Here is a 22649-nt window from a genome sequence, read left to right on the forward strand (position 1 = left end):
CCAACGTTGTTAATCCACCTGTCTCATGGAACCAACACTCTGCCCTCTTCTGTTTTTACTTACGTTACCCCCCCCCTTATTACAACTACATAGAATGCCCTGGTTTCCCTTTTTATTTCCTCCCCTGATTAGTTTCCCTCCTCCTCCCTTACACTACTCTCCTGATGAACTCCTGTCCCTCAACAAAAACTACCGGCTATCCTCTGTTGCACGCACCTCCGCTCTGTCTGCTGGCGTCCTCCGCTGCCGCCGTTATCTTCATCGCGGCCCGACACTCCCGTCATCTACATCCTTCCACTAACCCTGATACGATATCCCACATCCAAACACTATGTTCCCACCGCCCCCCCTCCACTGCACCTCCCTGCACTGCTAACCTGGACAACCTCAGACCTCTCCAGCATGCCCCCACTACGTTGCCCTTTCATTCTATCAACCTTGCCCTCCTTAATACCCGATCACTAAATAACGAAGCCCTTATCCTATATGAAACAATCACTGATAATTCATTTGACTTTCTCCTGCTCACTGAAACCTGGCAACAACCTGGCGACTTTTTCTCCCTCAACGAAGCATCCCCCTGGTTTTGGCTACATCTGCAGACCCCGTCCCTCCCTTCGTGGAGGTGGTCTTGCTGTTTTATTCAATCAGAATTTCAGGACCACTGAGCTCTCACTCCCCACCGTCTCATCATTTGAATTCCTCGCCTTTAAAACCTGCTCAATGGCTGTCATTCTCATCTACCGGCCACCCACACCAAATCCATCTTTCCTGTCTGACCTCTCTGAACTCCTCACAATAGCCTCATCTCTCTCCTCACACCTACTACTGCTTGGTGATTTTAACATCCACAGTGATTTACCCACCTGTAAGTTTGCATCAGAATTCATCACTCTATTGGACAATTTCAACCTCACCCAGCACGTCACTTTCCCCACCCATGTCAAAGGTCATATCCTTGACCTGGTCTGCTCTATCAATCTACCGGTACACAACATCCATTCATCCATCCCCATTTCCTCTGTCAGACCATCATCTCATCCAGTTCACTATTCCATCCCCAACTCCTCAGCCACACCTCCTCAGAGAAATAACATTCCGCAATACTAAATCTATTGACCCCCTCCAACTCTCTGATCTGCTCTCCCCCTGGAACCAGCATCTACCTTACCTGATGATCTCACCAATCACCTCAACGCCACTCCGTCTGCCTCCCTCAACACACTGGCCCCTCTCAAAACAAAAACAGCCTCCTTCAACACCTCTGCACCCTGGTTCACACCTGAGCTCCGCACAATGAAACAGACTGCCCGCCAACTGGAACGACTCGTCAAGAAAACATCTCTCACTGTACATTAAGAAGCCCACAACCTCCACCTCTCTGCCTACAAAGATGCCCTCACTGCTGCCAAGTGTGCCTATTTTTCCACCATCATTAATGATTCCAACCGTAACCCCTGCACCCTCTTCTCCACTGTAAACAACCTCCTCAAGCCCCGTACCGATGCCCTCTCCAACTCTAGTGCTGAACAATGCAACTCATTTCTCCAATTTTTTGCAGACAAAATTGCCGCCATCAACAAATCACTGTCCCCTGCATCTGACTCGGCAGCACCTACTCCAGGCCCTCTTCTCTCCATTCCTCTTCACCTCCCTACCCCTACCCCTGATCGCCGCCTCTCCCGGTTTGTTCCAGTTGCCCCTACCACTATCTCTGAACTCATCAGCTCATCAAAATCCACAACCTGCTCCCTTGATCCCCTCCCCACCCCCCTACTGAAGAAATGCCTCCCTGCCATATGCCCCTACCTCACCAACCTTTTCAATTCCTCACTGTCCCATGGAATTGTCCCCTCTACCAACAAAACTGCAGCGGTCACCCCAATTCTCAAGAAACCTGGTCTTGATCCATCCTGCCTCAACCACTACCGGCCAATTTCCAATCTCCCCTTCCTCTCTAAACCCTGGAACGCATTGTCGCCACACAACTCCAATGCTACCCACACTCCAACAACCTACTCGAACCCCTCCAGTCCGGTTTTCGCCCACTTCACAGCACTGAAACTGCACTCCTTCAAGTCCTTAATGACCTCCTCACCTCTGCTGATACTGGAGCCCTTAACATCCTCATCCTCCTCGACCTGAGTTCAGCCTTCGATACTGTGAGCCACAACATCCTGCTCACCAGATTGAAAGATGTCGGTACTGAAGGCACCGTACTCAGCTGGCTCCAGTCCTACCCCTCCAACAGGTCACACTTCATCTCCCTTCACAACCACTCCTCTGTTCCATCCACAGTCACACAAGGTGTTTCCCAAGGTTCTGTACTCGGCCTACTCCTTTTCATCATCTACATCCTCCCTCTTGGTCAGATTCTCCGCCATTTCAACTTGGACTTCCACTGTTATGCTGATGACACCCAAATATCCCTCAGCACTAAATCCCCTCACAATCCACCCCTCTCTCACATCAACTCCTGTCTGTCTGCAATTAAAATCTTGTTGCAGCAAAACCTTCTCAAACTCAACAGTGACAAAACTGGACTCCTCTTCATTAGCTCCAAGTCCACTATCAGCCAAATCAACAACCTTGCACTCACCATCGATGGCACTACTGTCTCCCCTTCCTCCCAGGCACGCAACCTTGGTGTGATCCTTGATGCCAGCCTCTCCCTTGAGCCACATATCCACCAAATGGTCAATTCCTCCTTCTACCACCTTCGCAACATAGCAAAAATAAGATCCTCTCTCACATGCCCTGCTGCTGAGATATTGATCCATGCCTTCATCTCCTCCCACCTTAATTACTGCAACTCACTCCTATATGGCATCAGTGCTACCTCTATCAAGAGACTCCAATTGGTCCAGAATGCATCCGCCCGACTTTTAACTTTCACCAAATCCTGGAACCACATCTCCCCAGTCCTAAAAGACCTCCACAGGCTACCCATCTCCCACTGAATCAATTACAAAATCCTGGTTCTTACTTATAAAGCCCTTCACAATCTGGCTCCCCCATACCTCACCGATCTCCTCTCCCCCTACCAACTCTCTCGGTCCCTCAGATCCACCTCGGCCTCCCTTCTCTCCACCCCCAGGTCCAACCTCCACGGCTTTGGTGACCGAGCCTTCTCCAGAGCAGCTCCCAGGCTCTGGAACTCACTTCCCCAAATCATTAGAGACTCAGAATCCCTCCCACTCTTCCAATCCCGTCTCAAGACACACCTTTTCTCCATTGCCTTCTCGTGCCTCCCCATCCGCTCATCCACCCCTGGTCTGGGGCAGGCTGGGGACTGAGCGCTCGACCTGCCCCCTCCCTCAACTCCATCCCCAACTCCCTCCCCAAGCGCATCGGACACTGCTGCGGGGTGCCCATATTAAGGTCATTGGTCAGGACTCACCTCTTCAGACTTCATCTGTGATTTATGTGATTCATGATGTTTATTTTTCTTTCCCTTTTATATCTGTCCAAGTCAAGAGAGTACTGCTGGCATCGTGTGTGGCTGCCGCTTCTCCCTCTCATAGCCCCCCTACCCATCCACCCCTGTATGTCTATGTTATGTTTATCTGTTGTCTTGTTTCTTGATCTCTGCTTGTTAATATAAACGTGGGAGCAGAATGTGTAACGGATCTCTGCTTGTTAATATAAACGTGGTAGCAGAATGTCTAATGGCTCTCTGCTTATTAATATAAACGTGGTAGCAGAACGTCTAACGGATCTCTGCTTGTTAATATACAAACCCCAATTCCAATGAAGTTGGGACGTTGTGTAAAACGTAAATAAAAACAGAATAAAATGATTTGCAAATCCTTTTTGACCTATGTTCAATTTAATACACTACAAACACAAGATATTTAATGTTCAAACTGATAAACTTTATTGTTTTTTTGCAAATATTCACTCATTTTGAATATAATGCCTGCAACACATTCCAAAAAAGCTGGGACAGGGGCATGTTCACCACTGTGTTACATCACCTTTCCTTTTAACAACACTCAATAAGCATTTGGGAACTGAGGACACTAATTGTTGAAGCTTTGTAGGTGGAATTCTTTCCCATTCTTGCTTGATGTACGAATTCAGTTGCTCAACACTCCGGGGTCTCCGTTGTCCTATTTTGCGCTTCATAATGCGCCACACATTTTCAATGGGAGACAGGTCTGGACTGCAGGCAGGCCAGTCCAGTACCCGCACTCTTTTACTACGAAGCCACCCTGTTGTAACACGTGCAGAATGTGGCTTGGCATTGTCTTGCTGAAATAAGCAGGGACATCCCTGAAGACGTCGCTCAGATGGCAGCATATGTTGCTCCAAAACCTGTATGTACCTTTCAGCATTAATGGTGCCTTCACAGATGTGCAAGCTACCCATGCCATGGGCACTAACACACCCCCATACCATCACAGATGCTGGCTTTTGAACTTTGCGCTGATAACAATCTGGATGGTCCTTTTCCTCTTTAGCCCAGAGGACACGACATCCATGATTTCCAAAAACAATTTGAAATGTGGACTCGTCAGACCACAGCACTTTGCCACTTTGCGTCAGTCCATCTCAGATGAGCTCGGGGCCAGAGAAGCGGGCGGCGTTTCTGGGTGTTGTTGATATATGGCTTTCGCTTTGCATGGTAGAGCTTTAACTTGCACTTGTAGATGTAGCGACGAACTGTGTTAACTGACGATGGTTTTCCCAAGTGTTCCTGACCCCAAGTGATAATATCCTTTACAGAATGATGTCGGTTTTTAATGCAGTGCCGCCTGAGGGATCGAAGGTCACGGGCATTCAATGTTGGTTTTCGGCCTTGCAGCTTACATGCAGAGATTCCTCCGGATTCTCTGAATCTTTTATATTATGAACTATAGATGATGAAATCCCTAAATTCCTTGCAATTGTACGTTGAGAAACGTTGTTCTTAAACTGTTGGACTATTTGCTCACGCAGTTGTTCACAAAGTGGTGAACCTCGCCCCATCCTTGCTTGTGAACGACTGAGCTTTTCGGGGATGCTCCTTTTATACCCAATCATGACACTCACCTGTTTCCAATGAACCTGTTCACCTGTGGAATGTTCCAAACAGGTGGTTTTTGAGCATTCCTCAACTTTCCCATTCTTTTGTTGCCCCTGTCCCAGCTTCTTTGGAACATGTTGCAGGCATCAAATTCAAAATGAGTGAATATTTGCAAAAAGCAATAAAGTTTATCAGTTTGAACACTAAATATCTTGTCTTTGTAGTGTATTCAATTGAATATAGGTCGAAAAGGATTTGCAAATCATTGTATTCTGTTTTCATTCACATTTTACACAACGTCCCAACTTCATTGGAATTGGGGTTTGTAAACGTGGCAGCAGAATGTCTAACAGATCTCTGCTTGTTAATATAAACGTGGTAGCAGGATCTCTAACAGATCTCTGCTTGTTAATATAAACGTGGTAGCAGGATCTCTAACGGATCTCTGCTTGTTAATATAAATGTGGTAGCAGGATCTCTAACGGATCTCTGCTTGTTAATATAAAAATGGCAGCAGGGCCACACACATTTGAAGGTTTAAAAGGATTGCAGATGGTATGATAGAATCTGTTTTCAACAGATGTATGAAAACGTAATGATTATCAGAGTGATGGTGTATTGTGGGGTTAAGGTATGAGGACTCACCTGTATAATTGGCTGGGTGATAAAGGGGTTGAGGTGAGGCAATAGTTTACAGTAGATGTCGGCCACATTTAGGTGCTGAGCCACCACTGTGATAAAGCCCACCGCTCCATAGCGGATCCACAGGTTGGGGTGGCACAGGAACGGAGCTACGGCAAGCAGGAAAGGACAAATAATGTGCTCCATTTAAATGAATTAAATGCATACTGTGGATTCCCCCACCGACAAATCTTGGATAAAACAGTTTTCTGTGATTGTCTTCGTATGGCAACCATTTAAAAATCATAAAAGGAACAACAAAATAAGCCAGAGTAAAACAAAATGAAACATGAAATACAAAAACTGAATAATAGTTCTTAAATATAAGTTAAAAAGGAATTTCAAACTGAATTTTAAATCGAGAATTAAACATGATGAAAAACACAATTATAGAAAGAATAATAAAACCTTGTTTTATGTGACACTTGATGCCTTTGAATTGAAATAAATTGAAATAAAAGTAAAAATAATTTAATTTTACTAATAATAATAATTTCATTTTAATATTTTAACCGTGTTTTGTAAGGTGTCCTTGAGTGCTCTGAAAGACTCCCAGAAATAAAATGTATTATTATTATTATAAAAATATAACAGATATATACAAAAAATTATATATATATATATATATATATATCATAACCAATCACCAGCGGTCAATAAAGCTACATGGGAAAGAACATAATATATTAACTGCCTCGTCGTGCACATCACGGCACACACACACACAAATATATATATATAAACACTCTCCTCTGTCCTGACACTCCTGGACCTGTCAGCTGCGTTCAACACAGTGAACCCCCAGATTCTCCTCCCTACTCTCGAGGAGCTGGGTGTTACAGGCTCTGCACTCTCAATGTTTGTATCCTACCTGACGAGTCGATCCTACTAGGTGACATGGAGAGGATCTGTGTCAGAGCCTCGCAGACTGACTACAGGCATTCCACAAGGTTCGGTTCTGGGTCCTCTCCTGTTCTCCCTGTACACGACATCCCTGGGTTCTGTTATTCGCTCGCATGACTTCTCTTACCATTGTTATGCCGATGACACCCAGCTCATCTTGTCCTTTCTTCACTCTGATACACAAGTAGAGACACGCATTGCTGCATGCTTAACTGACATCTCAGAGTTGATGGCGACACACCACCTGAAGTTCAAGCTGAACAAGACAGAGCTGATGTTCCTCTCGGGGAAAGGTTGCCAGCACCGAGACCTGGCCATCACCATTGACAACACTGTGGTGACGCCAACTCGGACTGTGAGGAATCTGGGTGTGATCCTGGACGACGACGACTAACTATCGTTTGCTGTAAACCAGCGGTCGGGAACCTATGGCTCGCGAGCCATATATGGCTCTTCCGGTGACGGCATATGGCTCCCAGACAATTTTGAGTTGAAAATTTTTTTTAAAAAAAAATCAGTTTGGAACTGATTTTAAAATACTTGTGATATTTCTTAATAATACTGTGTCATTTTAAAGTAAACAGAAATTAGTTTTGAAGATAAATTTCACGGGTCACGGGTCACCCGTGGGTCGGGTCGGGAACCAATGGCTCGCAAGCATGTCCGGGTCATTGTAAAGTGAAGAAATCAATTTGATCAGATAGCCAACTAGTTTATCCGCTTCAACCCTTGTAACGGAAAAGATGGCGAAAAGAAAAAAAGACGATGATTACCGTGCATTCCAGGCTGCGTGGACAGAGGAATCTGCATTTGTGGAGAGAGCAGGATCTGCGGTATGTCTAATATGCAATGATAAAATTGCATCGATGAAACGGTCAAATATAAAGCGGCACTTCGATACACACCATGCTTCATTTGCATCGAAATCTCCAGCGGGGGACAGCAGGAAAAGGGCATGCGAGGAGCTACAGCGGAGAGTGCAGACGAGTCAGCAGCAACTACGTGTGTGGACCAAGCAAGGGGACGGGAATTCCGCTAGCTTTGCGGATGCTTTGGCAATAGTAAGGAATGGAAAGCCATTCACAGATAGCGAGTATGCCAAAACATTCATGCTTGATGTGGCCAATGAACTGTTTGATGACTTCCCAAATAAAGACGAGATAATCAAACGAATAAAAGACATGCCCCTGTCAGCAAGAACTGTGCACGATCGTAGCATCATGATGGCAAATCAAGTCGAGGAAACACAAATTAAGGACATAAACGCCGGGACATACTTTTCTCTCACGTTAGATGAGTCAACAGACGTTAGCCATCTATCTCAGTGCAGTATCATTGCCAGGTATGCTGCAGGTGACACACTGCGTGAGTAAAGCTTGGCTGTTTTGCCAATGAAAGGGACAACAAGAGGAGAGGATTTATTCACGTCTTTCATGGAGTTTGCTAAAGAAAAAAAACTACCGATGGATAAACTTATTTCTGTCTGTACTGATGGTGCACCCTGTATGTTGGGGAAGAACAAAGGATTTGTAGCGCTTCTCCGTGAACATGAAAAGAGAGCCATCCTAAGTTTTCATTGCATCCTGCACCAGGAGGCGCTTTGCGCTCAGACGTGTGGCCAGGAGCTTGGTGAGGTGATGTCGCTGGTCATTCGAGTGGTCAACTTTATTGTTGCCCGAGCTTTAAATGATCGCCAGTTTAAAGCTCTGTTAGAAGAAGTTGGGAATCATTATCCCGGTCTGCTTTTACACAGCAACGTGCGTTGGTTGTCAAGGGGGAAGGTGCTCAGCCGTTTTGCAGCTTGCCTGAGTGAAATCCGGACTTTTCTTGAAATTAAAGGCGTCAAGCATCCTGAGCTAGACAACACTGACTGGCTCCTGCAGTTTAACTATCTCGTGGACATAACTGGCCATCTGAACCAGCTCAATGTGAAAATGCAAGGTATTGGAAATACAATCTCATCCCTTCAACAAGCAGTGTTTGCATTTGAAAGCAAGCTGGAAGTCTTTCTCAGGGACATTGAAACAGGTCGTCTTCTGCACTTTGAAAGACTGCAACAATTTAGAGATGCATGCTTAGCAAGTGACTCCACTCAACATCTGGATCTCCAGCAGCTAGCTGGCTTTACGTCCAATCTCCTGCAGTCATTCAAAGCACGTTTTGGAGAATTTCGTGCGCGCACTGGTCTTTTCAAGTTCATCACTCATCCACATGAGTGTGCAGTGGACAAAATCGACCTGACATGCATCCCCGGGGTCTCTATCGGAGACTTTGAGCTGGAAGTTGCTGACCTGAAGGTATCAGACATGTGGATGAGTAAGTTCAAGTCACTTAATGGAGAGTTGGAAAGTCTTGCACAACAGCGAGCAGAGCTGGCGAGGGAACACAAGTGGACAGAAATGAAAAATCTTCAACCTGAAGACCAGCTGATTCTTAAACTTTGGAACGAGCTTCCTGTGACATACCACACAATGCAGCGTGTGAGTATTGCCGTACTGACCATGTTTGGCTCTACATATGCATGTGAGCAGTCATTCTCGCATATGAGGAACATTAAGACCAACCTACGCTCATGTTTAACTGATGGAAGCCTCAACACCTGCATGAAGCTCAACCTCACCACGTATGAACCAGACTACAAGGCCATCAGCAAAACCATGCAGCACCAGAAGTCGCATTAAAAGTAAGACATATTTAATTTATTATACGTTAAAAATACTATATGGCTCTCAATGAAATATATTTAGAAAAATTTGGCTTTTATGGCTCTCCCAGTCAAAAAGGTTCCTGACCCCTGCTGTAAACGTTGCATCGGTTGCTCGCTCCTGCAGAGTTCTCCTCTATAACATGAGAAGGATTCGCCCATTCCTCACCAACAAGACACAGATGCTCATCCAGGCTCTGGTCATCTCCCGGCTGGACTACAGCAACTGTCCTTGCTGGCGCCCCGGAGTCGGCCATCAGACCGCTGGAGCTTGTTCAGAAAGCTGCAGCTCATCTGGTGTTAAACCGTTCTCCCACACAACTCCCCTTCTCATGTCCCTACACTGGCTCCCAGAAGCTGCTCGCATCCAGTTTAAGACTCTGGTGCTAGCCTACAGGGCAATGAAAGGAACAGCTCCTTCCTATCTCCAGGCCATTGTCAAGCCCTACACCCCCGCCCGACCACTTCGCTCTGCTGCCTCGAGACGCCTGGTTGCCCCGTCGCTCAGAGGCCCCTGCTGCTGATCGACCCGGTCACAGCTCTTTTCTGTCCTGGCCCCACAGTGATGGAATGAACTCCCCACTGATGTCAGGACAGCGGAGTCGCTGCCCATCTTTCGGCGCAGGTTGAAAACTCACCTCTTCAAGAACTACTACCCTGTTACTTGCTCTTAGCACGTATTGTATTCACTCATTTAAAAAAAAAATCTCTTTCTTGCGCATTTACTTTAGCACTGGTTTTGCTCTTAGATGCTTGTTTAGAGAGAAGATGCACTTATGACCTCTGATGACTAGTAGTTCTCCTGGTTTCCAATGTTAAATGCACTTATTGTAAGTCGCTTTGGATAAAAGCGTCGGCTAAATCACTGTACTGTAATGTAATGTATAAACACAGCTGAGAAAAACAATGACAAAATGAGAAAAGAACAAAAATCCAGAAGAATTGAAACTGCGCGCACATTAGCCTGAATGAAATAATGCCAACTGGACATTGTAGATCTCACCGATGTCGCTGACAAACTCGTAGATGTGTGGTTTCTGCAGCAGGCCCAGTTGACACATGCAGGTGAGGGCGTTGAGAGCCTTGTAGATGACAAACTCCTCAGCATCACTCAGGCCCTGCTGGAGGAGGGGCTTCAGGATAGAGGAGCTCTGCCACCCTACATAGGCCGCCACACCTACACCACCCAACATAGGGTCAAGGAAGGGGAACAGTTGGAACAAACTAGATTTTTGATGGATTTTGCATTTTCTGCTCTGAACCCTGGTTATCTGGTAAAAAAAAAAAAAAAAAAAAAAAACATGTCTGATATCAGCAGGCCATGCTGCTGCCTCTGGTGTAGTTTCAGGTGTAGATATTTAAATGTCTTAAAAATTGACAAAAGCTAATACAAAAACTGCAAAACAATCAAGGCACAATACTTAATAGCACTGTGGCTGAGAGGTTGGCACTGTTGACTCACAAATCTGATGGTCCAGGGTTGGATTCCAGCCACTGTGTGTGGAGCCACGATCCACTATATAGGCATGTCCTCACTTTCCTCAAAGAGGTTGTCCAACAACCTGACCCCGCTGAAACATTTTCATTTTTGTAACCGTACTTACCCACAATGCTGTCAAAGAAGGCTCCACGCAGGTGCCAGTCATTCTTGTCATTGAGGAAGGTGATCATATGAGACAGCAGCACGTCATTGGCTTTCTGCCGCCCAAAGAAGACGCAGAGGCGTGTGATGCCATTCTCCATCAAAGACTGTTTGACAATGTTCTCAGAGTCGCTCAGCAGGGTCACCACTTTCTGCTGTACCATCTCATGCAGTGCCTGTAGCTCTGAGCACACACAAACACAAACTTCATTAACTCTTCTAGTGATATGTCTTTTAAGCAGTAAAGAATGAAGTACAAATCAGTGGTACTCAATAAATCAGTGGTACTCAATCACGTACCACAAAGAGCCACGTGTATGCAAGTCTTCATGCCAACACAGCACTAGACCATCTGACATCACTAATTAGTCCTCCTCTGTGTAATTCAAGATCCGTTAATTTATGACCTCATGTCGTGTAGTGTTTGGTGGCTTCATGTTGTAGTGTGGCGTTCAAGTGGCTCTCCATGGGACATGAGTGTTAAGAAGGAACACAGCAGGTAGAGATGAATGAAGATCAGAGATAAAGCTCAGTGCAGTGTAAATACTGCAGCGCAGCACCTTAACCAGACCGCTGTGTCCTGTGTTAATACTGCACAGCAGAGCTTTAATCAGACCACTTTCTGCTGTGTTAACACTACAGAGCAGAGCTTTAATCAGACCACTGTGTGCTGTGTTAACACTGCAGAGGAGAGCTTTAATCAGACCGCTGTGTGCTGTGTTAACACTGCAGATCAGAGGATTAACCAGACCGCTGTGTGCTGTGTTAACACTGCAGAGCAGAGCTTTAACCAGACCACTGTGTGCTGTGTGCCAACACTGCAGAGTAGAGCTTTAATCAGACCACTGTGTGCTGTGTTAACACTGCAGAGCAGAGCTTAAATCCGACCACTGTGTGCTGTGTTAACACTGCACAGCTTTAACCAGACCACTGTGTGCTGTGTTAACACTGCAGAGCTTTAACCAGAACGCTATGTGCTGTGTTAACACTGCAGAGCTTTAATCAGACCACTGTGTGTTGTGTTAACACTGCAGAGCTTTAACCAGACCACTGTGTGCTGTGGTAACACTGCAGAGCTTTAATCAGACCACTGTGGCTTGTGTTAACACTGCAGAGCAGAGCTTTAACCAGACCGCTATGTGCTGTGTTAACGCTGCAGAGCCTTAACCAGACCGTTGTGTGCTGTGTTCACACTGCAGAGCTTTAACCAGATCGCTGTATGCTGTGTTAACACTGCAGAGTAGAGCTTTAACCAGACCACTGTGTGCTGTGTTAACACGGCACAATTTTAACCAGACCGCTGTATGCCAACACTGCAGACCAGAGCTTTAACCAGACCACCGTGTGCTGTGTGCCAACACTGCAGAGTAGAGCTTTAATCAGACCACTGTGTGCTGTGTTAACACTGCAGAGACGAGCTTAAATCCGACCAATGTGTGCTGTGTTAACACTGCAGAGCAGAGCTTTAACCAGACCACTGTGTGCTGTGTTAACGCTGCAGAGCAGAGCTTTAACCAGACCACTGTGAGCTGTGTTCACAACGCAGAGCAGAGCTTTAACCAGACCACTGTGCTGTGTTAACACTACAGAGCAGAGCTTTAACCAGACCACTGTGTACTGTTAATACTGCACAGCGGAGCTTTAACCAGACTGCTGTGTGCTGTGTTAACACTACAAAGCAGAACTTTAAACAGACCACTGTGTGCTGTGTTAACACTGCACAGCAGAGCTTTAACCAGACTGCTGTGTGCTGTGTTAACACTGCAGAGCAGAGCTTTAACCAGACCACTGTGTGCTGTGTTAACACTGCAGAGCAGAGCTTTAACCAGACCGCTGTGTGCTTTGTTAACACTGCAGAGTAGAGCTTTAATCAGACCACTGTGTGCTGTGTTAACACTGCAGAGCTTTAACCAGAACGCTATGTGCTGTGTTAACACTGCACAGCTTTAACCAGACCACTGTGTGCTGTGTTAACACTGCAGAGCTTTAACCAGAACGCTATGTGCTGTGTTAACACTGCAGAGCTTTAATCAGACCACTGTGTGTTGTGTTAACACTGCAGAGCTTTAACCAGACCACTGTGTGCTGTGTTAACACTGCAGAGCTTTAATCAGACCACTGTGGCTTGTGTTAACACTGCAGAGCAGAGCTTTAACCAGACCGCTATGTGCTGTGTTAACGCTGCAGAGCTTTAATCAGACCACTGTGGGTTGTGTTAACACTGCAGAGCAGAGCTTTAACCAGACCGCTATTTGCTGTGTTAACGCTGCAGAGTAGAGCTTTAACCAGACCACTGTGTGCTGTGTTAACACTGCAGAGCTTTAATCAGACCACTGTGTGTTGTCTTAACACTGCAGAGCTTTAATCAGACCACTGTGTGCTGTGTTAACACTGCAGAGCTTTAATCAGACCACTGTGTGTTGTCTTAACACTGCAGAGCTTTAATCAGACCACTGTGGGTTGTGTTAACACTGCAGAGCAGAGCTTTAACCAGAACACTGTGTGCTGTGTTAACACTTCAGAGTTTTAACCAGAAAAAAATAATAAAAACATATGGAGCATGGTGCACATAACACCCAATCTATATCTTTCCACCCTCAATGTGAAATCGCAACCTATAAAATTCAAGTGAAAAACAAACCTTTCAGGGAAAAAAAAACAAACAGTAACCTTGTTACATAAATTGTGTACACCCCTACACTAACATTTTGTTGAAGCACCTTCTGATTTATTACAGCACTCGGTCTATTAAGGTAAGAGTCCATCAGCTTGGCAGATCTTGACTTTACAATATTTTCCAACACTTCTTTGCAAAAAACATTCTAGATTCATTTAGTTGCGAGGACATCGCCTGTGCACAGCCCTCTTCAGATCACGCCACAGATGTTCTATTGGATTCATGTCTGGGCTCTTGCTGAGCCATTCCAAAATGTTGATCTTTTGGTGAAACCATCCCTTTGTTGATTTGGACATAAGCGTTGGGTCATTGTTGTGCTGAGGTGAAATTCCTCTTCATCTTCAGCTTTCTAGCAGACATCTGAAGGTTTTGCTCCAAAATCAACTGGTATTTGGAGCTGCTGTTGATTCGTTCCACCTTGACTAAAGCCCCCGTCCTGGCTGAACAAAAGCATCCCCAAAGCCTGATCCTGCACCACCAAAACAGCACCATACCCATGGTGAACAAGATCATGGTGCTCTTTTGGTGATGTGCTGTGTTGCTTTTGCACCAAACATACCTTTTGGAATTATGGCCAAAACGTTCAACCTTGGTCTCATCAGACCATAACACATTTTTCCACATGGTTTTGGGAGACTGGATGTATCTTTTTGCAAAATTTAGCCAGGCTTGGACATTTTTTTTCATATGAAAAGGCATCTTACCACCCTACCCCAAAGCCCACACATATATGAAGAATATGGGAGATTGTTCTGACATGTAGGGAGCAACCAGTACTTGCCAAAACTGCTGCACCTCCTTTAATGTTGCCGTAGACCTCTTGGCAGCCTCCCTGACCAGTTTTCTCATCTTCTCATCCATTTTGGAGGGACGTCCTGTTCTTGGTGATATCACTGTTGTGTCATATTTTCTCCACTTGATGGTGGTCTTCACTGTGGTCCATGGTATAGCTAATGCCTTGGAGATTCTTTTATACCCCTGTCCTGATCGATACCTTTCAGCAATGACATCCCGTTCACACTTTGTAAGCTCTTTGGGGACCATGGCTTTTAACCAAGAAGACGTCAGGAAAATCCTACAGGAACAGCTGAGCTTTATTTGGGGTTAGTCAGAATCACATTAAATGATGGCAGGTGTATAAGAATTACTATCTAACATGAGTTTGAACATGACTGGTTAAATCTGCTCACAGCCACATCCCCAGTTATAAAAGGGTTACACCTAGTTGTTTTAAGTTTTGTATTTTGCTTTTATTGTCCCTACAATGTTTGATTTTTTTTCCACTTTATTTTTATAGGTTACAATTTCACATTATGGGTGGAAAAAGTTCTGACAAGATTTATCTTGGTTTCATTTTTTTCCATCACAAAAACCTGCCATTTTAACAGGGGTGTGTAGACTTTGTATGTCCACTGTACATGGCACATATGTATTAATACATGTGTCATGTATGGTGGGTAATCTCAGCATGAGTTGCATTTGAAAGTAATTCTTTTGGTCAACTGCAGCTGTGAATGGTTTTCTGCAGAGTTGAAAACACAAATCCTATTCATACCTGTACCCTGAGGCTCAGAACATACTGAGTCTTTCAAAGTTTGCATACTGGAGATATTCTGACTCTAAATACAACAGGGTTTTTGCCGTAACTCTATGAGAGGGGGAGGGGGATCTACCGGAGTCATAATTCTCATTGGGATGGAGTGTGTCCTCTGTGTCCTCCCCACTGACGTCCTGCTCTGCATTCACATTGTTCTCCTGTACCAGTTCCAAGAATCGCAGGGCCGTCTCTGCCAGGTGAGCAATATTCTCTGAGTGCAGTTGTAGAGAGGAAAAACAAAGACCCAATCAACAGTCAGACATGGTAGATTTGGTACAACAACAGCAGGAACATTACAGAAATAAAGTTGAATCAGGTCATCTGGACACACCGTTTATTGACAGAAACGTTTCATCATCATCTAAGTGACCTCTGCAGTCTCACCTGACTGCAGGTGTCCCCACCCTTATAAACAATACAGTGGCATAACCACCCCAACCAACCACTAGTTTCATATGCAAATTGCCATTACTATTAACTAGAGTTACAATGGCCATGTGTACTATTCACAGAGGGTTGGGGAACAGCTGCAATCACAGCATTGTAAGATGGTGACAGATGTACTCTTAGACCTCCCTCAGTTCAGGGATGGTCATTCCCTCTTCACATAGATGGCCTCTTTGACTCCCCGTTCAAACCAGCATTCCTCCCTATCAAGGATGGTCACATCCTCATCCCTGAAAGAGTGGCCACTGGCCTGAAGATGGTGTAGACTGTGGAGTCCTGGCCTGTAGATGGTGTAGACTGTGGAGTCCTGGTCTGTAGATGGTGTAGACTGTGGAGTCCTGGCCTGACAAGTTAGCTCTCCTGTGTTTTGCCATCCTCTTGGCCAGCGTCTGTTTAGTTTCCCTGATGTACAAGTCACGGCAATCCTCCTGGCACTTAACAGCTACACTATATTGCTGTTTGTGCTGGGGAATCTGATCCTTGGGGTGGACAAACTTCTGGTGCAGCGGTGTTTTGGGGTTTGAAAGCAACTGAGACACGGTGTTTGGAAAATACGCGTCTCAACTTTTCTGACACTCCCACCACATACAGAATCACCACGGGTTTACACTTAGGCAGCTGTTGTCCTTCTCCTCTCTTCGATCAGCTGGTGCACTGTTTGGGCATCTTCTTGGCTTTGACAGACACCCAGTTAGGATAACCACACTTAACCAGGGCCTGTTTAATGTGGGATTTCTCCCCTTCCCCGGCTGCTGTGTCAGTGGGGACATTGTCAGCTTGGTGGTCCAGCATCCTGATGACTCCTAGTTTGTGCTCCAGCAGATGATGAGAGTCAAACCGTAAGTACTGATCAGTATGTGTTGGTTTGTGGTAAACATCAGCAATCAAATGTCCCCCATCACCAATTGCTATTTCACAGTGTAAGAAGACTAACCTGTCATATTCCACATCCTCCCTGGTGAACTTGATGTGGTGTCCACAGAGTTAATGTGGTCGGTGAAATGTGCTACATTCTGAGATTTAATTTTAACCCATGTGTCGTCCACAAATCTGAACCAATGGCTTGGTGGTGTCCCTGGATATGACATCATAGCCTCTTTACCACTTCCTCCATATACAAGCTGGCCACTACAGGTGAGACTGGGGAACCCATCGCACACCCATGCCTCTGCCTATAGTACTGCCCCCTGTATGTGAAGTACGTGGACTGAAGACACAGCTTCAGGAGCAGACACACTTGGTCAGTGTTAAGGGTGGTCCTATTGCTAAGGGTGGGGTCGTCCTGTAATTCCATATGGACTACCTCCATTGCTTCATCAACAGGAACACACATGAAGAGAGACTTAACATCATAACAGACCACTGTTTCATCCTCCTCCATGATGATGTCCCTCACCTTATCCACAACATGTGGATGTGATGTTCATTACTGCCTACCAGCAGGTAAGAATAGATGCCAAAAACTTAGAGCAGTTATAGGTCAGCATCTTACAATGCTGTGATTGCAACTATTTCCCAGTCCTCTGTGAATAGTACACATGGTCACTGAAACTCTAGTTAATGGTCAGAGTAGTGTGCATATGAAACTGGTGGTTGGTTTGGGTGGTGATGCCACTGTATTGTTTATAAGGGTGGGGTACCTGCAGTCAGGTGAGACTGAAGAGGTAACTTACAGTGCTGCTTGAAAGTATGTGAACCCCTTGAGCAGTTTAGAGTTTTCTGTTGTTTTACCATGATTTTCTTATTCTATCATCACCAGTTTTTATGTATGACATGTCAGATATATGTTTATCAGTTGCAGGTACTTGTTTAGTGGGACTTGTTTAAGTAGCCCAAAAACTACATGAAACATGGAATTAGTGTATCTGCAAAAGTAAGTGAACCCCCAGTTGCATTGCTTAAATCAAGCAGGTAACAGACTCGGGTGAAACACATTTGGGTGCTTAATTAATCATTTAAGCAGACCAATGAAATGAGACATCCTTGGGGAAGGGTTTGGCCTGCACTAATTAAAAGAGAGAGGAAACCAACCAAACCAATGTGGTCCCATACAAATCAACAATGCCGAGAGCAAAGGAGATATCCGAGGACATGAAGAAGAGGGTAGTGATAGCCCATCAGTCTGGGGAGGGATATAAGACCATCTCCAAAAGATTCCAGCTCCATCCATCCACTGTAAGACAAATAATTTACAAATGGAGGGCCTTCAACATGACAGCAACTCTGCCTAGAAGTGGACGCCCATCAAAACTATCACCCAGAAGCACCAGAAAAAGAATAAATCAGGTAAAGGCCAACCCACACATCACCTCTAGAGAGTTGCACACCTCTCTGGTAGCATCTGGGACAAATGTGCATGCATCTACAATCAGACGAAAATTGAATAGCCATGACATTCATGGGAGGGTTGCTAGAAGGAAGCCTCTGCTCTCAAAAAAGAACAAAGCTGCCCATTTCAACTTTGCCAGAGAGCACTTGGACAAACCAGAGACCTTCTGGAAGTCCATTCTCTGAACAGACGAGTCCAAAATAGAATTATTTGGTCACAATCAAAACCAACATGTTTGGAGAAAAGCCAACACTGCATATGAAGAAAAGAACCTCCTCCCAACAGTGAAGCATGGTGGTGGAAATGTGAAGGTCTGGGGCTGCTTTTCTGCTTCTGGACGACTCCATATTGTCCAAGGAACCATGAATTCTCCAGCATATCAACAAATTCTTGACCAGAATCTCCTGCCATCAGTCAGGGAGTTGAAGCTGGGACGAAAATGGATTATGCAACAAGACAATTAACCAAAGCATTCCAGCAAAACTACAAAGGAATGGCTTCAGAGAAAGAGGATTCGTACTCTGGATAGGCCCAGTCAAAGTCCGGATCTTAATCCAATTGAAATGTTGTGGCGAGACCTGAAGAAGTTGGTACATACCAGATGTCCCTCCAACCCCTCTCAACTGGCTGAGTTCTGCAAGGAGGAGTGGGCAAAAATCCCCATAAGCAGATGCGAGAGACTGGTTAGTGGTTACAGAAGACGTTTGGTAGAAGTGATGGCTGCAAAAGGAGGAGCCACAAGCTACTAATACAAGGGTTCACATACTTTCGCACATGTTAAATTTTCAGTTTTTGTGAAATAAACCACATTTGTTGAATTAAATAATGAAAATATATCTCTTTTTGTGTGTGTGTCCATTATTTGGAAGGTGTGCTTTACAAATTGGGATTTGGATGTATGTGTAATAAGCTGATTTTAATGTTTTTTACAAAAACAGTGACCATGTCTGGAGGGTTCACAAACTTTCAAGCAGCACTGTAGATGATGATGACACGTTTCTCTCCATAAACGTTGTGTCCAGATGACCTGATTCAACTTTCTTTCTTTGACTTTCTGGATTACTGAGCATGCAAAAAGACAGGAACATCACAGTTTGTAAGTGACAAAATAAATTTCTTTTCTTAAAATACTTTTCAAATTTTTCAGTTTAAAGCAAACGGTTAATAGCAAATGCTTATTAAAGACGCATGAGGGAATGTTTATATGGTAAAATATTCCCCTTTAATTGCTATAAACATTGCAATTATCCCCAGAACCTCAATGGAAATAAAAAACCAAAACTTTTATTACATGGATTTGTCAACTGTCCCATGCTCTTCTGCAAAATCTTTACTGGTGCAAAGGAAGTGATGTAATTTAAGTATCTATACATTAGCATTTATCTATTGTTTACGTTGTTTACGTTCTATTTACGTTCTACGCTGTGTAAATTGAAACCGATTACTTTGAATTTGTTGGTTATACACAAATGAAAAAATATAATTAGTCACGGTGTTAGAGGCCAGGGTCCAAGATTGTTTTCTTGTGTCATTCAGTCGACATGAAACAGAATTTTGGAAATCACAGACAACTAAAACAATATGCTGCTTTGTCTACTGCCATTTGGGAAAAATTACCTCATGCGACTTTAAGCGTATATGGCTGGCTAACTTTTGGGTGGGCCCAGTGCCCCTGTTTAATAATAACTGTTATTTGTATTCAAAAAAGAGAAGAAAGAAATGAAATAATAAGCCAACAAGAGAGCATATAAAGAAAACCACAAAGTCACAAAATAATTACAACAAGTAAGCAATTTAAAGGCAAGATGAAATGTAGATGACAGCACACTGAAAATCTCCTCCATGGAGCTGAGTGACAGCAGTTTAAGAGGACTGACAAACTCATGTTCAAAAGCACTGTCACACTGGGCTTTTTTCCCAGTGGCAGACTATTAGTAACGTTCACTCAACAATGTCAACACCAACGTTGTAGTGCAAAACTAAAGCACACATTATTGCTCCAGCATCAATATTTCGTTACTAAGTAAAAACACACCAAACAAGGTGCTCAACAGTCAATGACAATATTAAAGAGTTGGTGTTACTATCCAGCTAAGTGATGCTACTTGATGGTATCAAATTACACCCAAACCTCCAGTCAAGAGGAATGTACCCCCTCTAATGGTGGCATTGCCTGTTATAAACTATTATAGAACAGCAATGCATGTTGCACGGGCTCACACACACACACACACACACACACACACACACACACACACACACACACATTGCTAGGCACCTGCATAGGCCAGCCTGACTATGGTGGCGTCGTCCTGGGCCAGGTGCGCGATGCCGGGCAGGATATACTCCGGGTATATGTTGATGTCATTGCGTGGCACCTCCTTCACAAGTGCCAGCACCTTGGTCAGGGTGCGCACAGCCTGTGCACGCACACGGGGCACGGGATCATTGCAGAAGTGGAGCAGGTAGGGCGTGATGCGATCCAGCAGGATGTCCACACTGAGCCGTGGGGCCAAGTGGAGGACCAACTCTAGGGCTGCCAGTTTGGAATCACATGAGCGCAATGTTTGCAGGCAGGAGGTGATGACAGAAACTAGCACGATGAGCCCCTGCTCCTCCCGCACACTCACCGCTCCACTGCCGCTCTCCTGGGATGCCTTCTCCAAGGAGGAGGAAGAGGAGTGTCCTGGTATGGAAACAGTCCTTGCTTTAATATTTTAACACTTAGACTGCTGTTGTCTACTCACACACATGCTCGCGCTCATGCATGCACCTGCACCCACACCCACACACACACACACACACACACACACACACACACACGCACAGGCAATGGAAAATGATTCCTCAAATCAGTTTGTAATTCTGAAAAACAATAAATTTCAGTGGTTTTGACTTTTTTAATTGCTGTGTATTCATTTTCTGTCTATGTTGTAAGACGCATGCTTTCTCTTAGCCAGCATTCATTCAATTGTAAATCACTGTCCCACCTTTTCCTCCTTATGTTTCTGCCATGTTCTCTCTTTGCCTTTCTCTCTCCTTCCCCTTCTGCCTCTTCCTTCTTGTCCTTTTCTACCCCTTTGTTTCTCTCCCCCTTTTTCTGTCCCTCTCTCTTTCTCTCCATTCTGTCCTTGCCCCTCTCACCTCCTCCTCGTAGGTTGTGGATGATGTTGTCTAGGTCTTTGCGGATAACCAGTACACGCTCATCAGCAGACTGGAAGGTCTCTTTGGCAAACTGGGCCATGTATGGCTGTAAGAAAGTGTAGAAAATGTCAGGGAAGGCTTTCCCTTTCTGCTGCTTCAGATACTCCTCTGCTGTCAGACGCTTCTCTGGCTCCCGCTGCACCATCTGGGCAACCTGAGTGAGTGAGCAACAAACAAAAAGACCAACTGACAGGTTAGATGATCAGACAGACGGGGAGTGGGTTCTGTAGGCAGATCCTATTCAAGGCATTTCATCCTAAAATCATAATCCAACAACAAACTATTACTACTACTACTACTACTTTCAGCTGCTCCCGTTAGGGGTCGCCACAGCGGATCATCCGTTTCCATCTCTTCCTGCCCTCTGCATCTTCCTCTGTCACACCAGCTACCTGCATGTCCTCCCTCACCACATCCATAAACCTCCTCTTTGGCCTTCCTCTTCTCCTCTTCCCTGGCAGCTCCATATTCAGCATCCTTCTCCCAATATACCCAGCATCTCTCCTCCACACATGCCCAAGCCATCTCAAACTTGTCTTTCTTGCTTTGTCTCCAAACCGTCCAACCTGAACTGTCCCTCTCATATACTCGTTCCTAATCCTGTCCTTCTTCATCACTCCCAGTGAAAATCTTATCTTCAACTCTCCACCTCCAGCTCCGCCTCCTGTCTTTTCATCAGTGTCACTGTCTCCAAACCATACGACATAGCTGGTCTCACAACCATCTTGTAAACCTTCCCTTTAACTCTTGCTGGTACCCTTCTGTCACAAATCACTCCTGACACTTTTCTCCACCCACTCCACCCTGCCTGCACTCTCTTCTTCACCTCTCTTCTGCACTCCCCGTTACTTTGGACAGTTGACCTCAAGTATTTAAACTCATCCACCTTCACCACCTCTACTCCTTGCATCCTCACCATTCCACTGTCCTCCCTCTCATTCACGCATAGGTATTCCATCTTGCTCCTATGCTCCTACTGACTTTCATTCCTCTTCTCTCTAGTGCATACCTCCACCTCTCCAGGCTTTCCTCAATTTGCACCCTACTCTCACTACCGATCACAATGTCATCCACAAACATCATCGTCCACAGAGACGCCTGCCTGATCTCGTCCGTCAACCTGTCCATCACCATTGCAAACAAGAAAGGGCTCAGAGCTGATCCTTGATGTAATCCCACCTCCACCTTTAACCCAGCGGTCATTCCGACCACACACCTCATCACTGTCACACTTCCCTCATACATATCCTGCACCACTACAGCATACTTCTTTGCAACTCCCGACTTCCTCATACAATACCACACCTCTTCTCTCGGCACCCTATCATATGCATAATCCAACAACAAACAAAACTAAAATGCCTCACAAAAATATCACAAATATGTTTCCAAAATGTATTTTACCAGAACAGAATTAACAATAAAGTCATAAAACAATACCTGTGAGTAATTCCATA

General features: G+C 45.0%; 1 protein-coding gene across 2 annotated transcripts in view; it reads right to left on the reverse strand.

Moving 5' to 3' along the window:
* Window positions 1-22649, reverse strand: part of pik3r4 (phosphoinositide-3-kinase, regulatory subunit 4) — a 77240-nt gene that overhangs the window by 51096 nt on the left and 3495 nt on the right. Inside the window, exons 5-10 of one of the 2 annotated variants that reach the window (XM_056286032.1) lie at window positions 21133-21346; window positions 20267-20674; window positions 15289-15423; window positions 10901-11122; window positions 10300-10473; window positions 5654-5799 (exon numbers count right to left, since the gene is read on the reverse strand). In XM_056286032.1, the coding sequence (XP_056142007.1) occupies window positions 5654-5799; window positions 10300-10473; window positions 10901-11122; window positions 15289-15423; window positions 20267-20674; window positions 21133-21346 (1299 nt within the window). The remainder of the gene's footprint in view (window positions 1-5653; window positions 5800-10299; window positions 10474-10900; window positions 11123-15288; window positions 15424-20266; window positions 20675-21132; window positions 21347-22649) is intronic. The other variant, XM_056286033.1, reaches the window with a different exon arrangement.

This window comes from Lampris incognitus, chromosome 9, assembly GCF_029633865.1.
Source record: "Lampris incognitus isolate fLamInc1 chromosome 9, fLamInc1.hap2, whole genome shotgun sequence".
NCBI classification, from domain to species: domain Eukaryota; kingdom Metazoa; phylum Chordata; class Actinopteri; order Lampriformes; family Lampridae; genus Lampris; species Lampris incognitus.